This window comes from Hyperolius riggenbachi, chromosome 2, assembly GCF_040937935.1.
Source record: "Hyperolius riggenbachi isolate aHypRig1 chromosome 2, aHypRig1.pri, whole genome shotgun sequence".
NCBI classification, from domain to species: Eukaryota; Metazoa; Chordata; class Amphibia; order Anura; family Hyperoliidae; genus Hyperolius; species Hyperolius riggenbachi.
In genome coordinates this window covers 542,707,095-542,726,374 of record NC_090647.1, presented here as the reverse complement: position 1 = coordinate 542,726,374, position 19,280 = coordinate 542,707,095, and the positions used below count along the sequence as shown (strand labels likewise).

Genomic DNA, 19,280 nt, shown 5'->3' with positions numbered 1-19,280 from the left:
AACTTTTGGCTCAGCTTAGCATAGCTCAGTAACTTTTCAGGCACTGGGATTGCAGGGCAATATGATCCTCCTGCACTCGCTCTAAACAGTTGCACTTATCTTCTGGGAATGCTTTCTTTCACTGTGCGACGTTTCCATTCAAGGTATACAGATGAACATGTAGGTGAAATATATGTAAAGCATAATGATTGCAGCATGTGGGTATTGTGTGCAAACAAACATTTCTGCTCCCTGCTCGTCCCTCCTCCCTTCTCTGTCCACTCCCTGCCCTCTGTCCATCTTCTCCCCTTCTCTGTGTGTCAACCCCCTCTCCTTCTCCTGCCCTGCTAGTCATTTCACCCCCCGAATGCTTCCCGTGTAAAACGATCCGAGATTCGGATCAATGATCCGATTCGAATCATCCGGATCATTGAAAAGATCCGAACTTCCCATCTCTATTGCCAATTATTCTTTTTCACCCTTAGTAACCCAAGCAAGCATCCAGATCCACTGGTGTATAGCAAGCCTATAGCTTTAAATTTTACACAGCCATATAAACCCCACATGAGACAGCCTGTTTCAGACTTTTGGTCCTCATCTGAACATGGCAAGGATTGATATGGCAGTATGAGATAGGGCTTGGACCAGTACAACAGAGTAACCAAGCAGCTCAGGGTGACCCAAACCACTCGGAATGTATAGGGGGATAAAAGGGACCAAAAAGACCTTCTATTAAAAAAAGCAAAGCTTGGTGTAATTTTCCTTCTTAAAACAGAAGCAAATCTGCAATAATTCAGCTATAAGTGAACATTTGTGGTTACCCACAATGCACCGCTACTAAATATGCAAATTATTCCTTTTCACCCTTGGTAAGTCAAGCAAGCCTATGGGCCTGATTCACAAAGCGGTGCAAACTGTTAAGCACGTGAAGTGCCGTTCGCAGACTTTTGCGCGCGCAAAGTGCCGCGATCGCACAAATCACGGCAAATTGCGCACGCAAAAGAGCACAATAGCCCGAATCAAGGCACTTTGCGCGCACAAAAGTCCATGAACGGCACTTCACGTGCTAACTGTTTAGCACACTCATGCTAAACAGTTTGCACCGCTTTGTGAATCAAGCCCTATAGCTTTAAATTTTACATAGTCATGTCAAGCCCATATGTGGCAGCCTATTTTAGACTTTTGGTCCTCATCAGTACATAGCAGGGATTGATACGGCTGTATGAGATAGGGCTTGGACCAGTACAACAGAGTAACCAAGCAGCTCAGGGTGACCCAAACCACTCGGAATGTGTATAGGAGGATAAAAGAGACCAAAAAGCCCTCCTACTAAAAAAAGCAAAGCTTGATGTAATTTGCCTTCTTAAAACAGCAAATCTGCAATAATTCAGCTATAAGTCAACATTGGTGGTTACCCACAATGCACTGCTACTGAATATGCAAATGATCCCTCTTTGCCCTTGGTTTGATATGACACTACTTCTTCTTCTTGCTTGGACCAGCCCCTTCTTGCTTGGGCCGGCCCTGGGGGCAGGGCGCTACTTCTTCTTCTTCTTGTTTGAAGGTTGAGGCACTTACTCTATTATATATATAGATTGCTTAATAAAACCTATTTTAGATGGTGCTAATCTGATGGAGTACATGCAACTTGACAGGCATCTGACAGAAATCTATCTGATGGTCGAATCTGCTGCAAATCTATAAGTGTATGGCCACCTTTACACTAACCTCCCCTCTCCTCTGCCTAACACTAACCTCCTCTCTCCTCTGCCCAACACTAACCTCCCCTCTCCTCTCCCTAACACTAACCTCCTCTCTCCTCTGCCTAAAACTAACCTCCCCTCTCCTCTGCCTAACACTAACCTCCATCTCCTCTCCCTAACACTAACCTCCTCTCTCCTCTGCCTAAAACTAACCTCCTCTCTCCAACACTAACCTCCTCTCTCCTCTGCCAAACACTAACCTCCCCTCTCCTCTGCCAAACACTAACCTCCCCCTCTCCTCTCCCTAACACTAACATCCCCCTTCCTCTTCCTAACACTAACTTTCCTCTCCTCTGCCTAACACTAACCTTCCATCTCCTCTGCCTAACACTAACCTTCCATCTCCTCTGCCTAACACTAACCTTCCATCTCCTCTGCCTAACACTAACCTCCCCCTCTCCTCTGCCTAACACTAACCTCCCCCTCTCCTCTGCCTAACACTAACCTCCCCTCTCCTCTGCCTAACACTAACCTCCTCTCTCCTCAGCCTAACACTAACCTCCCCTCTCCTCTGCCTAACACTAACCTTCCATCTCCTCTGCCTAACACTAACCTTCTATCTCCTCTGCCGAACACTAACCTTCCATCTCCTCTGCCTAACACTAACCACCCCTCTCCTCTGCCTGACACTAACCTCCCCTCTCCTCTGCCTAACACTAACCTCCCATCTCCTCTGCCTGACACTAACCTTCCATCTCCTCTGCCTAACACTAACCTCCCATCTCCTCTGCCTAACACTAACCTCCCATCTCCTCTGCCTAACACTAACCTCCCCTCTCTTCTCTGCCTAACACTAACCTCCCATCTCCTCTGCCTGACACTAACCTTCCATCTCCTCTGCCTAACACTAACCTCCCCTCTCCTCTGCCTAACACGAACCTTCCATCTCCTCTGCCTAACACTAACCTCCCCTCTCCTCTGCCTAACACTAACCTTCCATCTCCTCTGCCTAATACTAACCTCCCCTCTCCTCTGCCTAACACTAACCTTCCATCTCCTCTGCCTAACACTAACCTCCCCCTCTCCTCTGCCTAACACTAACCTCCCATCCCCCTCTCCTCTGCCTAACACTAACCTCCCCTCTCCTCTGCCTAACACTAACCTCCTCTCTCCTCTGCCTAACACTAACCTCCCCTCTCCTCTGCCTAACACTAACCTTCCATCTCCTCTGCCTAACACTAACCTTCTATCTCCTCTGCTGAACACTAACCTTCCATCTCCTCTGCCTAACACTAACCACCCCTCTCCTCTGCCTAACACTAACCTCCCCTCTCCTCTGCCTGACACTAACCTCCCATCTCCTCTGCCTAACACTAACCTCCCATCTCCTCTGCCTAACACTAACCTCCCATCTCCTCTGCCTAACACTAACCTCCCATCTCCTCTGCCTAACACTAACCTCCCATCTCCCATCTCCTCTGCCTAACACTAACCTCCCATCTCCTCTGCCTAACACTAACCTCCCATCTCCTCTGCCTAACACTAACCTCCCATCTCCTCTGCCTAACACTAACCTCCCATCTCCTCTGCCTAACACTAACCTCCCCTCTCTTCTCTGCCTAACACTAACCTCCCATCTCCTCTGCCTGACACTAACCTTCCATCTCCTCGGCCTAACACTAACCTCCCCTCTCCTCTGCCTAACACTAACCTCCTCTCTCCTCTGCCTAACACTAACCTCCCCTCTCCTCTGCCTGACACTAACCTTCCATCTCCTCGGCCTAACACTAACCTCCCCTCTCCTCTGCCTAACACTAACCTCCTCTCTCCTCTGCCTAACACTAACCTCCCCTCTCCTCTGCCTAACACGAACCTTCCATCTCCTCTGCCTAACACTAACCTCCCCTCTCCTCTGCCTAACACTAACCTTCCATCTCCTCTGCCTAATACTAACCTCCCCTCTCCTCTGCCTAACACTAACCTTCCATCTCCTCTGCCTAACACTAACCTCCCCCTCTCCTCTGCCTAACACTAACCTCCCATCCCCCTCTCCTCTGCCTAACACTAACCTCCCCTCTCCTCTGCCTAACACTAACCTCCTCTCTCCTCTGCCTAACACTAACCTCCCCTCTCCTCTGCCTAACACTAACCTTCCATCTCCTCTGCCTAACACTAACCTTCTATCTCCTCTGCTGAACACTAACCTTCCATCTCCTCTGCCTAACACTAACCACCCCTCTCCTCTGCCTAACACTAACCTCCCCTCTCCTCTGCCTGACACTAACCTCCCATCTCCTCTGCCTAACACTAACCTCCCATCTCCTCTGCCTAACACTAACCTCCCATCTCCTCTGCCTAACACTAACCTCCCATCTCCTCTGCCTAACACTAACCTCCCATCTCCTCTGCCTAACACTAACCTCCCCTCTCTTCTCTGCCTAACACTAACCTCCCATCTCCTCTGCCTGACACTAACCTTCCATCTCCTCGGCCTAACACTAACCTCCCCTCTCCTCTGCCTAACACTAACCTCCTCTCTCCTCTGCCTAACACTAACCTCCCCTCTCCTCTGCCTAACACAAACCTTCCATCTCCTCTGCCTAACACTAACCTCCCCTCTCCTCTGCCTAACACTAACCTTCCATCTCCTCTGCCTAATACTAACCTCCCCTCTCCTCTGCCTAACACTAACCTTCCATCTCCTCTGCCTAACACTAACCTCCCCTCTCTTCTGCCTAACACTAACCTCCCCTCTCCTCTGCCTAACACTAACCTCCCCTCTCCTCTGCCTAACACTAACCTCCCCTCTCCTCTGCCTAACACTAACCTCCCCTCTCCTCTGCCTAACACTAACCTCCCCTCTCTTCTGCCTAACACTAACCTCCCCTCTCTTCTGCCTAACACTAACCTCCCCTCTCTTCTGCCTAACACTAACCTCCCCTCTCCTCTGCCTAACACTAACCTCCCCTCTCCTCTGCCTAACACTAACCTCCCCTCTCCTCTGCCTAACACCAACCCCCCCTCTCCTCTGCCTAACACCAACCTCCCCTCTCCTCTGCCTAACACTAACCTTCCATCTCCTCTGCCTAAGACTAACCTCCCCTCTCCCTAACACTAACCTCCCCTTTTCTCTGCCCGACACTAGCCTCCCCTCTTCTCTGCCTAACACTAACCTCCCCCTCTCCTCTCCCTAACACTAACATCCCCCTTCCTCTTCCTAACACTAACTTTCCTCTCCTCTGCATCGGCTCAGCCAAGTCCGGTCTAGCAGTGTGAGGCTAGGTGAGGCTAGGTTCGCTTCCGCTATAAGCAGATATGTTTCAATGTTTACTGTGTGGCAAGTTCCACCACAACTGCAGAATGCCTTTAAATGCGGCATATCTGTTCCTAAACAAGGCAAGCTCTGCACACAATGAGATGAGGAAGTGGGAGGATTGTTTGTTGTTAAACGCTTCACTGAGTGGGTTGTTATATAATGGATTAATCAATGTGAAAATGAAGCTGAATTGAAAAAAAAAAAATGTGCAAAAAGACATCAGGATAATGTTTCAGGTGAATCTGAACATGAGCAACAAAAACTGTCAGCTTAAAGGAAACACGAGGCAAAAATAAATTGATGAGATAATTAACAGTATCTATCCTCCTTCTAAACAGTACCTTTTTAGATACCCCATGGTTTTATTTCATAGTTACGTTTTTACTTTTTCATTGTTTCTGCACAATGATATACCGTATTTGGTGAAGTATGCCAGAGCTAAAATCTATGAACTATTGACCTTTTTTATCTCTTTCCTGCTCTCAGAAGCCATTTTCTGCCAGGAAAAAAAAGTGTTTTTATGGCTATAATTCCTTATCAGTGAGGATTACGCTATAGTCCTGACCCAGACAGGAACTGCCTGACCCTGACAGGAACTGCCACTTACATACCTGATTTTTAACTCTTTCAGGCAGAGAAAGAAAAAAAGGAACACAGCATAGTTATTTGTGTGCTAGACGCTGTACATACACATGTCTATCTCATCATGTCACATGTCACCTCGGGTATCCTTTGATTCTTCACTGCAGGAAAACAGGAATGGATATTTTATAATAAAGATTGCACTTTCCTTCTAAATATGCCCATTGTAATGACTATGGCATCACTAGAAGTGAATCATTCAATGCAGGCCAGCAGAGGGAAAGGTGAGCATTGATTAATGTGATTGAGACCTGCCCCTTTGTAGTAGGAGGGTGTGTCCGGGGAGGGCAGTGCCAAACATCTCTAAGGGTCGCACAGGCTGTGGCCTAGGATGTCTACTGCAGTGGCGTAGCTAGTGTTATCAGCGCCCGGGAACAAAGACAGTTTTTGCGCCCCCCTCGGACAAAATGGGCATGGCCACACATCAGAATGTGGTCATGGGTGGAGTGAAATGTACAAAGGCTGTTTAGCCAGAAGTGCCCCCTTCCCACCTATAGATAGCCATATGTGCCTCCCTTCCCCCCATTTAGATATGCCTCCTTTAAATAGCCAAATGTGCCCCCTTTAGATAGGCAGATGTGCCCCTCTTCCTCCATTTAGATAGCCAGATGTGCCCCCTATAGATAGCCAGATATGACCCCCTATAGATAGCCAGATGTACTCCCCCTATGGATAGCCAGATGTGCCCCCCTATAGATAGCCAGATGTGCCCCCCAATAGATAGCCAGATGTGACCCCCTATAGTCAGATGTGCCCCCCCCATAGATAGCAAGATGTGCCCCCCTATAGATAGCCAGATGAGCCCCCCTATAGATAGCCAGATGTGTACCCCCCCTATATATAGCCAGATGTGTCCCCCTATAGATAGCCAGATGTGCCCCCCCATAGATAGCCAGATGTGCCCCCCCTATAGATAGCCAGATGCGACCCCCTATAGATAGCCAGATGTGCCCCCCCTATAGTCAGATGTGCCCCCTATAGATAGCCAGATGTGCCCCCCCATAGACAGCCAGATGTGCCCCCCTATTGATAGCCAGATGTGCCCCCCTATAGATAGCCAGATGTGCCCCCCTAAGACAGCCAGATGTGCCCCCCCCTATAGATAGCCAGATGTGCCCCCCTATAGATAGCCAGATGTGCCCCCTATAGATAGCCAGATGTGCCCCCCCTATAGATAGCCAGATGTGCCCCCCCCCCCTATAGATAGCCAGATGTGCCTCCCTATAGATACCCAGATGTGCCCCCCTATAGATAGCCAGATGTACCCCCCCCCCTATAGATAGCCAGATGTGCCCCCCCCCCCTATAGATAGCCAGATGTGGCTCCCTATAGATACCCAGATGTACCCCCTATAGATACCCAGATGTGCCCCCTATAGATAGCCAGATGTGCCCCCCTATAGATAGCCAGATGTGCCCCCTATAGATAGCCAGATGTGCCCCCCCCTATAGATAGCCAGATGTGCCCCCCTATAGATAGCCAGATGTGCCTCCCTATAGATACCCAGATGTGCCCCCTATAGATAGCCAGATGTACCCCCCTATAGATACACAGATGTGTCCCCTATAGATAGCCAGATGTGCCCCCTATAGATAGCCAGATGTACCCCCCATAGATAGCCAGATGTACCCCCCAATAGATAGCCAGATGTGCCCCCCTATAGATAGCCAGATGTACCCCCCTATAGATAGCCAGATGTACCCCCCAATAGATAGCCAGATGTGCCCCATTTTTTTCTACTGCTGTTAACAATTCTGCACTCTTCTGCAGAGGTAGGGAGAGTAGCAGGGGCACTTCGGGCAGCCAGCGAGCCGCCTCTCACACATGTTGGGATGCAGCGGACGTGCTGAGCGCCCTCACAGTGCTGCGCCCGGGGTCATGTGTCCCCCCTTGCCCACCCATAGCTATGCCTCTGGTCTGCTGCCCAAAGGGGCAAGCTAGACATGTAAGAGGAGGGCTGCTGCACATTGACCACAAAGTGAATGGAAAATGAATGTTGGCCTCGGAGTCCGGGTCATACATCCTCCTTGTACATATATACCATCTTACAGCTTGCTACTAAACCGCTCCCTTACTGCTATTGTTACAGCCTGCACTATTGCTGAGATTGAGCAGGACACTTCTATTCTGCTACACTGGATCGGCCACAATCAATATTTTTTTGGGATCCCTGACCACATTAGGTGGTCACAGTTAGGAGTGGCTGTATGTGGACGTGTGAGCCGTGGCTGTGCTGAGTGTTTGGCTGCATTATATGTGCGACATTTTTTAATGTTCTCTGCAAGAGTAATTGATTAATTAAAGTATTTTTTGTATTTTTTATAACAAATTTGCTTGATTGAGTTTATTGCATATGCCTCCCAACCCCCCACTTTCCTTGACTTTTACGCTACTGGAAAATGAATGTCATAGCAACTCGGAAGGAGTATTAATCCGGGGACCGGCGATAGCGGGTATCCCGAGTTACCCATGCGCAGGCCGCATAGCAGCAGCTATAGCAGCGCCAAACTCAGGCGCTACATGGCGGCGCTCCGTGCCGAGAAAAGGCATCCCATCTCAAACAACTAGGATTCAGATAGGTTGTGGTAAACTACGCTCACACTATTCGGCCAATCAAAACGCTTTGTGCAAGGCAGGAGAGGCGTAATAGGGTTCAGAAATCACAGTTCTACTGACTACAGTTGCCACTGACACTGTGAAAGGACACCTGAAGTGAGAGAGATATGGAAGCTGAAATATTTATTTTCTTTTAAACAATTCTGATTACCTGGCTGCCCTTCTGACCCTTTGCCTCTTGTATATTAAGCCATAGACCCTGAACAAGCATGCAGGTCAGGTGCTCTGACTGAAGTGTGACAAGATTAGCTACTTGCTTGTTTCAGGTGTGTAATTCAAATACTACTGGTGCCAAAGAGATTAGCAGGACTACCAGGGAACTGGTATTGTTTAAAAGGAAATAAATATGTCAGCTTCCATATGCCTCTCACTTCAGCTGTGCTTTAAGTAAAGCTATTAAATTAAACATAATATGATAATGGAGCTCCCTCCTACTCAGTATACTTAGCGTATATCTTACTAAACTAAACTTTAATTAACTAGAGTAAATCTAAGTGAAGGTAAATTAAAGTGGATCCGAGATGAACTTTTACTCATTGCATAATTGTGTTCCTTTCATATTATTTATAGGGCATTCCGCAAGCCAAATACTTTTTTGTTTTTGTTTTAATACTCTAATTCCTTATAAACTAAACAAGCCCTGCCCACAGTTTTTCAAAGAGCCTTGATAGTAGCAAGGGCTGATGGGAGCTCAGTCTGGGCAGGAGGAGGGGGAGGTATTACTAGCCATAGATTTCAGAGGCAGAGGGGAGGAGGGAGGAGGAGAGGGGATTAGGTTTTTTCACAGTCTGAGTGCTGATGGTGCAGATAAGCTTGCCTGTGTGTAATGTTTACAAACAACATGGCTGCTGTCATTGTATCACAGGAAGAAATAATCATATTCTATGAAAGCTGTTTGCAGCTAGATTTGCTGTTTAAACCATTTAAATTGTACATAAGATATATAGACAAGTTACTTGTTATAGTTAGTTTTTCATCTCGGATCCGCTTTAACTAGAGTTAATCTTTATGTTATATGTTGGCCCTTCATTGTAATAATGGCTTCACAGGTCCATAGATGATAGAAGGAACAAATAATGGGAACGCCCCCAAAGCAAAACTATTGGGACTACTCCCTACATTGAAAACTTGCGTAAAGGTAAACAGAGGCGCCGGAAGTATAAAAATAGATAAAAAGTTTAAAATGTTTTGGTTGCGGTGGTGGACCAGCTAACCATAAACGGACAACAAGGCTGTTGATTTTCAAAATATATATACACAATTTATTCAAATGCTCCCAGTAAACAGTCGCAACGCGTTTCACGGGCAAAACCCGCTTCTTCAGGCAATAAGGGACAGGAGCACAACACAGCGTCAAGTCTGGATGATGCTTGGCACCTCTGACAGAGGTGCCAAGCATCATCCAGACTTGACGCTGTGTTGTTGCTCCTGTCCCTTATTGCCTGAAGAAGTGGGTTTTGCCCGTGAAACGCGTTGCGACTGTTTACTGGGAGCATTTGAATAAATTGTGTATATATATATATTTTGAAAATCAACAGCCTTGTTGTCCGTTTATGGTTAGCTGGTCCACCACCGCAACCAAAACATTTTAAACTTTTTATCTATTTTTATACTTCCGGCGCCTCTGTTTACCTTTACGCATCTAGAAGTCCACCCTTGGTGGAAGGGTGATCTACCCTACAATTTCCTCTATCCACAGAGAGCGACGTTTTACTCCTGAGTGGGGACAGGCTTGTTCTCCCCACCTGCCTTAACAGTGGTTGCTTCAGAGGCAACCCTGGTTTGTGAGTATATTACTTACTTTTCATTTACTTCCCATCCCCTACTAATACGTACTACACTATATTGGGCTCTCGGTCTTCTATCTTTTTACATTGAAAACTTGTTCCACCGCCTTTGGCAGCAACTGCGGTAGGCATCTGCCAGGAGATATACAACAGATGTGGCAACCTTGAACTCCCCCTTCCACCCATAAGAGAGTGGTACCATGACCCTCCCACTCATAGTGAGTGAAACCGCAACACCTGCTCTGGAGGAGGGGCCTGTGTTGGAAGGCGGTAAGAAGTCGGCACCTCCCAAAGCCCTGGTCCCCCCAGCTCCCCCCTCCCCCGTAGCAGCAGGGGCGACTTCCTCAATAGATACTCCTCAGGTCTTTGACTTTTAATGTCTGTCTCTGGGGAAATAGTGAGTGTTTCGACTTTCAGCTTTTAATTGAGGTAACTTTTAATTTAAAAAAACATAGTGTATTGAGCACACTTTTAACACGCTTTAAAGTTAACCTGAATTATATAACATAAACCCATGATGTACCTGAAAATAAATCTTACATACTTACCTCCCCATCAGTTCCTCTCAGATGCTCTCCATTTTCATCTAACAACGATTCCTTCCAGTTTGGACAGGATTTTGTCAGAGCTGAAATACTGTATATCAGTTGCTGTCAGTTATATATCAGTTGCTGTCAGTTTTAACTGAAACTGATGTGCAAGGTAATGTCCATGCTTCCCTTTGGCTCAAGTGAGCGATATTACGGTTTAACAGTGTGCTGACCAGGAAGCTGTTATGGGGTAACGGCCATTTTCAAAACAGAGGACAAAGAATTCCCTTGATCACAGTGAACAAACAGGATGCAGGAGAGGAGAACGAGATTGAGGAGTAGACTACATTGGAGGCAAGTATGATGCGTGTATGTTTATTTTGACTCTTATTTTTCAGTTCAGGTTTGCTGCTGCTAAGCTGAACTTACCAAGTCTGGAGATAGCCCGAGTCCTCGGAGCGCCCGGACGCTGTTCTGTGTTGGTTTAGTCTTCTGTTCTCCCGTAGCTGTTGGCTAAACAAAGACACAAGAGGAGGTCAGACGTTACAGGGCATGGCTTGTCCAGGTGTTATTGTAAATGTTCACAGAAACCTCAAAGAGGTGCAGAATCCCAAATATACTGAGCAGCTGAAATCATTTTATTAGGTAAGAACAAAATGTACAAGTTTTAAAGTGACACTGAAGTGAAAAAAAAGAATCATGATATAATGAATTGGTTGTGTAATACGGATAATTAGTAAAACATTAGTAGCAAAGAAAATAGTGTCGTATTTTTATTTTCAGGTATATAGCTTTTTTTTTATAACATTCCATCATTCTCTAATAATTGCAGTTTCCACAATACACTCAGCATTTTAAATGATTTCACAGAGCAGGCTAGTGAACCTTTGAACTTTTCTCTGCAGAAAAACTATAAACAAAGAAGAAACAATGAGAGACAGTTGAGATAAGAGCTTCAAAAGACAGTGCTGTCCACCACTTTATAAAGTCACAGAGCTCACAGAAGCTCCTTTGCATAGATAACAACTGAAGTTTCTTAAAGGGATACTGTAGGGGGGTCGGGGGAAAATGAGTCGAAGTTACCTGGGGCTTCTAATGGTCCCCCGCAGACATCCTGTGCCCGTGTAGCCACTCACTGATGCTCCAGCCCCGCCTCCGGTTCACTTCTGGAATTTCAGACTTTAAAGTCTGAAAACCACTGTGCCTGTGTTGCTGTGTCCTCGCTTCCCCTGATGTCACCAGGAGCGTACTGTGCAGGCCCAGACCATACTGGGCCTGCACAGTACGCTCCTGGTAACATCAGCGGGAGCGAGGACACGGCAACGCAGGCACAGTGGTTTTCAGACTTTAAAGTCAGAAATTCCAGAAGTGAACCGGAGGCGGGGTCGGAGCATCGGTGAGCGGCTGCGCCAACACAGGATGTCTGCGGGGGACCATTAGAAGCCCCGGGTAACTTCGACTCATTTTCCCCCGACACCCCTACAGTATCCCTTTAACTCTTCCTGTACTGGAAACAATACGAGACTAATATCTGTGCTACTAATGTTTTATTTCTTATCTGTACTACACATACAAATAATCATATCATAAGTTTATTTTCACTTCAGATTCCCTTTAAAAATGCAGCACTTGGTCTCTTCAGTGTCCAAACATTTACAGAGTTTCGATCATAGAAGTGCGGCAGCACAGAAGTAAAAGAATCATTTTTTACAAGACTAAGGAAAAGAGATTTTATTGTGTTATGAGGAAAAGAAGAGGAGGTAAGCAAAAGAGAGAGATGAAAATCCTCTTACACTGTCAGTGTGGTGTAGAAAAAAAGTGCCTTGTGCAGAATGAGGCAATCATGTTTACTACTGGTGTGCAGGGCTGGATGGTTTTTTGTTCCCTTAGTTGAAGACACACTCCATTTTTTTTTTTCTTATTTAGATACCCAAGTTTATCCACATCGCTTAGGGCCCTGTTTCACACTGAAAATTACTGCACAATCCCTGCAATTTTGCCGCAACTCCGTTTGCAATTCAGGGATCGATTCTCATTGCCTGAAACGAGAATTGCAAATGCAATTACGTGTTTTCTGCTATTTCTGCCTGCTATCTTTCTGCTTTCCACTACGCTGCTATGCCAGTGTTGTGTCTGATATTTAAGCCCTCCTATCTGAACACTTATACCTCCTACATACTTTAACCATTTAAGGACCAGCGGTCTCTAGGCACTTAAAGACCAGAGACCGCTGGTCCAATCCCGACGGAATCCCGACGAATCGCAGCACATACCCGTCGCAACCGCCGTCATCGCCGCTCGCCGGGACCCCCAGGACATAGACTCTGCCGTCTCTATGACGGCAGAGTCATGTGAGCCGGTCAGGAGCCGCTTTCATTGGCTCCTGACCCTGCCTATCAATGTAAGCCAATGGGAGCGGCTTACGTTGATAGACGGGGTCAGCAGCCAATGAAATCAGCTCCTGACCGGCTCACATGACCCTGTCGTCATAGAGACAGGCAGAGCCTGTGAGATGCGGCGAGAATCGTCGGGTTTGAGCGGCGCGATCAGCGGGTAGCGGCGGAAACGGCGGATGCGCGCTGCGGACAGTGATTGAGATCTACGCCCTGCCAGCCAGGAGCCCACTAATACAGGGCGTAGATCTCAATCACTGCGGTCCTTAACTAGTTAACTTTTGAAGGTAAAAAAATTGCAGGCCCCCCCCCTCCCCCCAGTCGTGCTGGTTCCTGAAACAGGGTACATCAAATCTATCCTGTAAACCAGTGGCTGCAATGTGGCGCAGAGGTATGAATGCTGAGATATCGGGCCTTAGGGCCCGTTTCCACTATGAAGTGATGCAAGTGCGGCTTCCTGTCCGCATCGCATCACTTCTGCTGCCGTTCCCGTCACAAGAGATGCGGAAGTATATGGAGGGGACGGCGGGCGGATGTGGCTGTGCGAGAATCTGCAGAATGCTGCAGATACATGGATCGCTCCGCACGCAATGGAAACTGCTCCATTGCCATGCATTGGTTTCAGGATTTTAGCCGCATCGCACAGCATGTAATGGAAAGGGGCCCTTAAAGAGAAGCTTCATCCCAATCAGTAGCTGATACCCCCTTTCCCATGAGAAATATTTACCTTTTCTCAAATAAATCATTGGGAAGAGGGAAGGGGGGGGGGGGGTCTGTGTGGCTGATACTGTGGTGAAACCCCTCCCACAGTATGACAATTTGCTGTCTTTGAACCCCATTGCATTGTGGGAAATGATGGCTTTTCCATCTGCCAACAAAAGCAGCATCTCCATCTGTGCATAGAACTCTCAGTAACAAACATTCCATGCAGGTCACCTGGCAGAACTAAAGCTGTCACCACCAGTGATACAATTCAGAATGTAAATAAGCGAGAGTAGAGATTTTAAAATGGTGAAACACTGACTAGAGACAAGACAAGACAAATAACATTTGCGCCAGAGCTGCAGCCACTAGGGCACGCTCTATAGGCTGTAGCAGTGTTAGGGAGACTTGCCCAAGGTCTCCTACTGAATAGGTGCTGGCTTACTGAACAGGCAGAGCCGAGATTCGAGCCCTGGTCTCCTGTGTCAGAGGCACCACAAAATAATCTACAAATGAATATTGTAACAAATAAGCATTCTTATTTATTATGTTATTTTCACTACAGGTTCTCTTTAAATATCAGCATTATGCACATCAGGAAGAAGCTGCAGTGCATTCTGTTTTTTCTCAGTATCCCAGTTATCTTAGAAATGGACTCGTATATCAGGGGAAGTAGAGAGTAAGGCCCGGTTCACACTTGCGGTGGCCCTCCTGAATCGCCGTGCCGGAGCCGCACCGCCTGCAGAACGGACGGAACGGACGCACGGCATAGCAATTAAAGCCTATGCGTCCGTTCACATGGGTCCGTTCTGCAGAACCGGAGCCGGACCGGATCCGGGCCGGATCCAAGCTCCGGCCTCCGTTCCAACATGCGCTATTTTTTCATCCAGCCCCTCCGGCAGCCGTATCCGGGGCGGAGCCGGACTGCACCATCCGGCCAATACAAACAAATGGGAACCGGAGGCCGCACAACACACTGGCTGAGAAATCCGGATCTTCTACCCCACTTCCTATGCGGATTTTTGCGGCGATATTGGCTGGGGACACATGGGCAAGCATTTTGGAGTGGAGCAGCACGAGCTGGAGGTGTTGGCAGGATGTTGGCAGCATGTCGGAGGTGGAGGTGAGTGCTAAACAGCAGAGGGCCTGATTCCACAGGTCCCCCTTCTGCTGACCTCCCAGACCCCAACATTTTTTTTTTTTTTTACGTATATTTTGCCAAACGGATCCGGATCGCATCCTGATTACCACCTGATGCAACCTGACCGGATCCGGATCGGATCCGGATCAGAACCGTACGGTTCCGATCCGGATCCGGTCCGGATCCGGTCAGGTCATCCGGTCCGTTTGGCAAACAACCGCTAATGTGAACCGGGCCTAAGGCTGTGTTCCCACTTGGCAGTAAAGAGGACATTTTTTGTCCGTTTTACTGCATAGCAAAACTGACAGTGAATGGCTCCTATCTTATATACAATATTGGAGCCGTTGACACTTGTCACTCTGCAAAAGATAGATTGCGGTAAGCAGGCCGCACTTCTGTGAAGTCCGTGATAATCCTGGGCAGGCGGATGCGTTCCTCATATAGCCTATAACAACAACACATTTGTAAAGCACTTTTCTCCCATAAGACACAAAGCACAAAAGCTTGTCTCAGATCAGTACGTAGTGATGTGTACAGGGGGAAGAGTTATGTGACCATACATGCCAGACTAAGCAGGTGGTTTTTCAGTTTTGATTTCAACGTGTCCAGGGTTGGAGCTGTCTTGATTATGTTTGGCAAGGCATTCCATAAGGTAGGGGCAGCATGACAGAAAGCTCTGGCTCCAAAGGTTTTTAGTTTAAATCTGGGGGTTGTCAAGTTAATGAATCCCTTTGATCTGAGGTTGTGGGATGTGTGATGGAGTTGCAACATACAGGGGTTATGTATCTGCCCCCCGGGCTCCAGTCAGACCACAGCAGACCATCGAAGCAGGCAGTACACTGTCCTGCTGGCCACATGTGATCCAGAGCAAGTGGGAATTGAATAAGCAGACAGAGGCACCAAAAGCACAAAATATTCTAAAACGTTTAAAATGAGAGCAGGCAGAGGTGGACTTACCTCCTCCAAAGCAGACACATGCAAGTGTTGTGTATTTTCAAAACAACAAAAAATGATGTATATACTCCAAAAAGTGCAAGTGCAACGCGTTTCGCAGGCATCTCCCGCTTCATCAGGCAATAGAAACGGAGCATACAACTCAAATAGTTCTGGAACGAAGCTCAGCGCCTCCGCAGAAACTCATCCGCTGAAAGGAAACAAGCCAGGCAACAGAGGTCTCCAGCCTGTAGATAAGTGTTCAGACAATAGGCAATACGTTTTTCAGTTTGAGAAGTTCACTTTCAGAGGTAACGCTCACATACTAATCAGCGTGATTGCTTTGAGAATTTGCTTTGTTCAGTCTGGAGTTTAACTGAGCGTCAAATTAAAACACACATTTTAAAAAAGCGTTAAAAGGAGAATCCCGGTGGTGAAACTTATCGGAAACATCGAAGAGTAACAACGCCCTCTACAGGACATTCCAAATGTTAAAACGTGAACATTACACAGATGATTGTAATTTATAGCCGTACTTCAAACAGCCGCATCAATTCATGTGGAGTTTTATAGCAAACAAACCACTGATGCCAATTCCTGCCTTAGAAAGAACGTGCAGCCGGCACAGCCCTGACACAGCCACAGACAATATCAGTGCCTGGCTGGCATGAAAAGCAACCCAACTTTATACAAGAAAGATGTATAAACTAGGATGAAACATAAAAATTCTACCCAGGTATAAATGGATATTTAGGGTAACAACGACAGTAAACGAGCGTAATGATGGCTGCCAAATTCATTTGAATGGATCTAAAGTTTTGATCGTTTACACAGCAAATCTAGCTGCAAACAGCTTCAAAAGTTTATGATTATTTATTCCTGTGATACAATGAGGGCAGCCATGTTCTGTTTGTCACATTGTCACAGGCTCAGGGCTGGAGATGCTATCAGCTTGCCTGTGTGTAAATTCAGTCCCCTCTCTTCCTCCCCTCTGCCTCTGAAATCAATGGCTAGTAACCTCCTCGTCCTCCTGCCCAGACTGAGCTCCCATAAGCCCTTGCTACAGTGCCAAGGTAAAAAAGGGGCTGTAGGGAATTAGAGTATTAAAACAAAACAAAAAAAGTATTTGGCTTGAGGAATGCCCTATAAACAATAGGAAAGGAACACAATTCTGCAATGTGTAAAAGTTTATTTCGGATGCACTTTAAAGAGAAACCGTAACCAAGAATTGAACTTCATCCCAATCAGTAGCTGATACCCTCTTTCCCATGAGAAATATTTTCCTTTTTCGCAAACGGATCATCAGGGGGCTCTGTATGGCTGATATTGTGGTGAAATCCCTCCCACTGTGTGATTTCAGGACTATGGTCCTGACAGTTTCCTGCCTGTGAACCTCATTGCATTGTGGGAAATAACAGCTGTTTGCAGCTGGGTCCAAATGCCAAAAAAGCAAGTAGCATCTCCTTCCACTGACATCACCTGCCAGCAGTAAAAATGTCACCATGTAATAAATGTCAGAATGTAAATTAAGGATTTAAAAGATTTTACAATGGGCAAACACTGACTAAATCATTTATACATCATTATTGTAAAAATTAAGCACTTTTGTTCATTACGTTATTTTCACTGGAGTTACTCTTTAATCACTTTCCCCACCACTACAGTATATCTACGTCAGCTGTGGCACCCTCCAAGCCACAGCGACGTAGATATACTGACCTGGCTGCAGCCCTGCTGTGCACGGTCGGGTGCGCTTCAGAGTCCACCCTCCGGCACTGTCAGCTGCAATACTAATTGGTGGAAGGGAACATGTTCCCTTTTGGCCAATTAGTCCACCCCGTCCCATGAATGATTGCTGCAGTAGTGAACTGCAGCGATCCTTCATCTGTCCCCCTGGGCGCACAAATAGTTAAAAAAAATCATCCAGCAAGCAGCCTCACTCACCTACCTCGTTCCTGCGACTGTCCTGAAGCCTGATCCTCCGATCACCGCTCTGCATTTAGCCGCGTATTGCCGGTGACCCGGGTCCCGGCTTGATGACGTCATCAAGCCGGGACCCGGGTTACTGGCAATATGCGGCTGACTGCAGAGCGGAGAACAGAGGATCGGGCTTCAGGACAGTCGCAGGAACGAGGTAGGTGAGTGAGGCTGCTTGCTGGATGATTTTTTTTAGGATTTCTGCACGGAGGGGGCTGCCTCATGGGGGGGGCATCTGGCTATCGATCCTGGGGGGTGGGGTAGGATAAATAAAGGGGGGGTTACATATTTGTTGAAGGGCATGTAATTGACTAAGGGGAGGGGGGGATTTACTAATTTGGTGCATCTGGGCAACTGGGGGGGGGGGCAGTAATCATATACTGGGGGCACATTTGGCTATAATGGGGGGGCAGCACTAATCCTGGGGGTACTTCTGGCCATAATGGGGTTAATCCTGATCCGGGGACACATATGGCTATAAAGAGGGGCACTATTCCTGGGGGTGCGTCTGTCAATCTATTCTGGGGCTGTCAAACGCAGGGGACACATGTGACTATGCTAGGGGGGCTGATATTGGGGACACATCTGACTATACTGGGGGAGGCGGTGATACTGGGGACACGTCTGGATATCTATACTGGGGCGACTTTAACTGGCGGCACAGTTTTTATGTCAATCGCACTTTTTATTTCCAAACAGGAATTGGTCAAAATTGAGAAACAATGCATTTTTTAAAAAATGTCCCACTTTTTCCCATTAAAATGCATAGAGAAGAACATTTTACTTTGTACCAAATACCCCCAATGAAAGCTTAGTTTGTCTTGAAAAAAACGATATATAGATAATTTAAGTAGCACGAGTACCGATGAAGTTATTGCTGATTAAAAAGGGACACCGCTAAAGTGTCAAAACTGCTCTGGTCAATAAGGGGAAAACAAGGTCTGAATGCGAAGTGGATAAAGCGGACCTGAATGCAGAACTTCCTCTCTGCTCTAAGGGCCCTTTCACATCAGAGAGGATTTTGGCCATTTTGACGCAATTGCCATTGTGAGCATTTTCTAAGGTAAAATGAAAGTCCACAGATTTTCATTTTAACTTTTACATCTAGCACTGCATTTTTGTGTGTCGCGGTTCGACATTCTCTGGAGCTTTCAATCATGCGACACTTGCATTACGCATTACAATGAAAGTCAATGTAGAACGCAAGCTCCGAGAGCATGCGTTTTGAAAATGCTTTAAAGAAAACCTGTAACGTCAAAAAGTCCCCTGGGGGGTACTCGCCTCGGGAGGGGGAAGCCTCAGGGTCCCAATGATGCTTCCCACGCCATCCTCTGTCCCTCGGGGGTCTCGCTGCAGCCCTCTGAACAGCGGGGATGTAAATATTTACCTTCCCGGCTCCTGCGCAGGCGCTCTGACGGCTGTCGGCTCCCAAGTAGGCGGAAATACCCGATCGCCGTCGGGTCTGCTCTACTGCGCAGGCGCAAGTCTCCGGCGCCTGCGCAGTAGAGCGGACCCGACTGAGATCGGGTATTTCCGTCTACTTCGGAGCTGAAAGCCGCAA

General features: G+C 47.2%; 1 protein-coding gene across 5 annotated transcripts in view; it reads right to left on the bottom strand.

Moving 5' to 3' along the window:
• The window catches only part of CTPS2 (CTP synthase 2), a 300,027-nt gene that overhangs the window by 204,443 nt on the left and 76,304 nt on the right, over positions 1–19,280 (bottom strand). For all 5 annotated transcript variants that reach the window (XM_068270769.1, XM_068270771.1, XM_068270768.1 and 2 more), the window contains one exon: positions 11,003–11,086. In XM_068270769.1, coding sequence (XP_068126870.1) covers positions 11,003–11,086 — 84 coding nt within the window. The remainder of the gene's footprint in view (positions 1–11,002; positions 11,087–19,280) is intronic.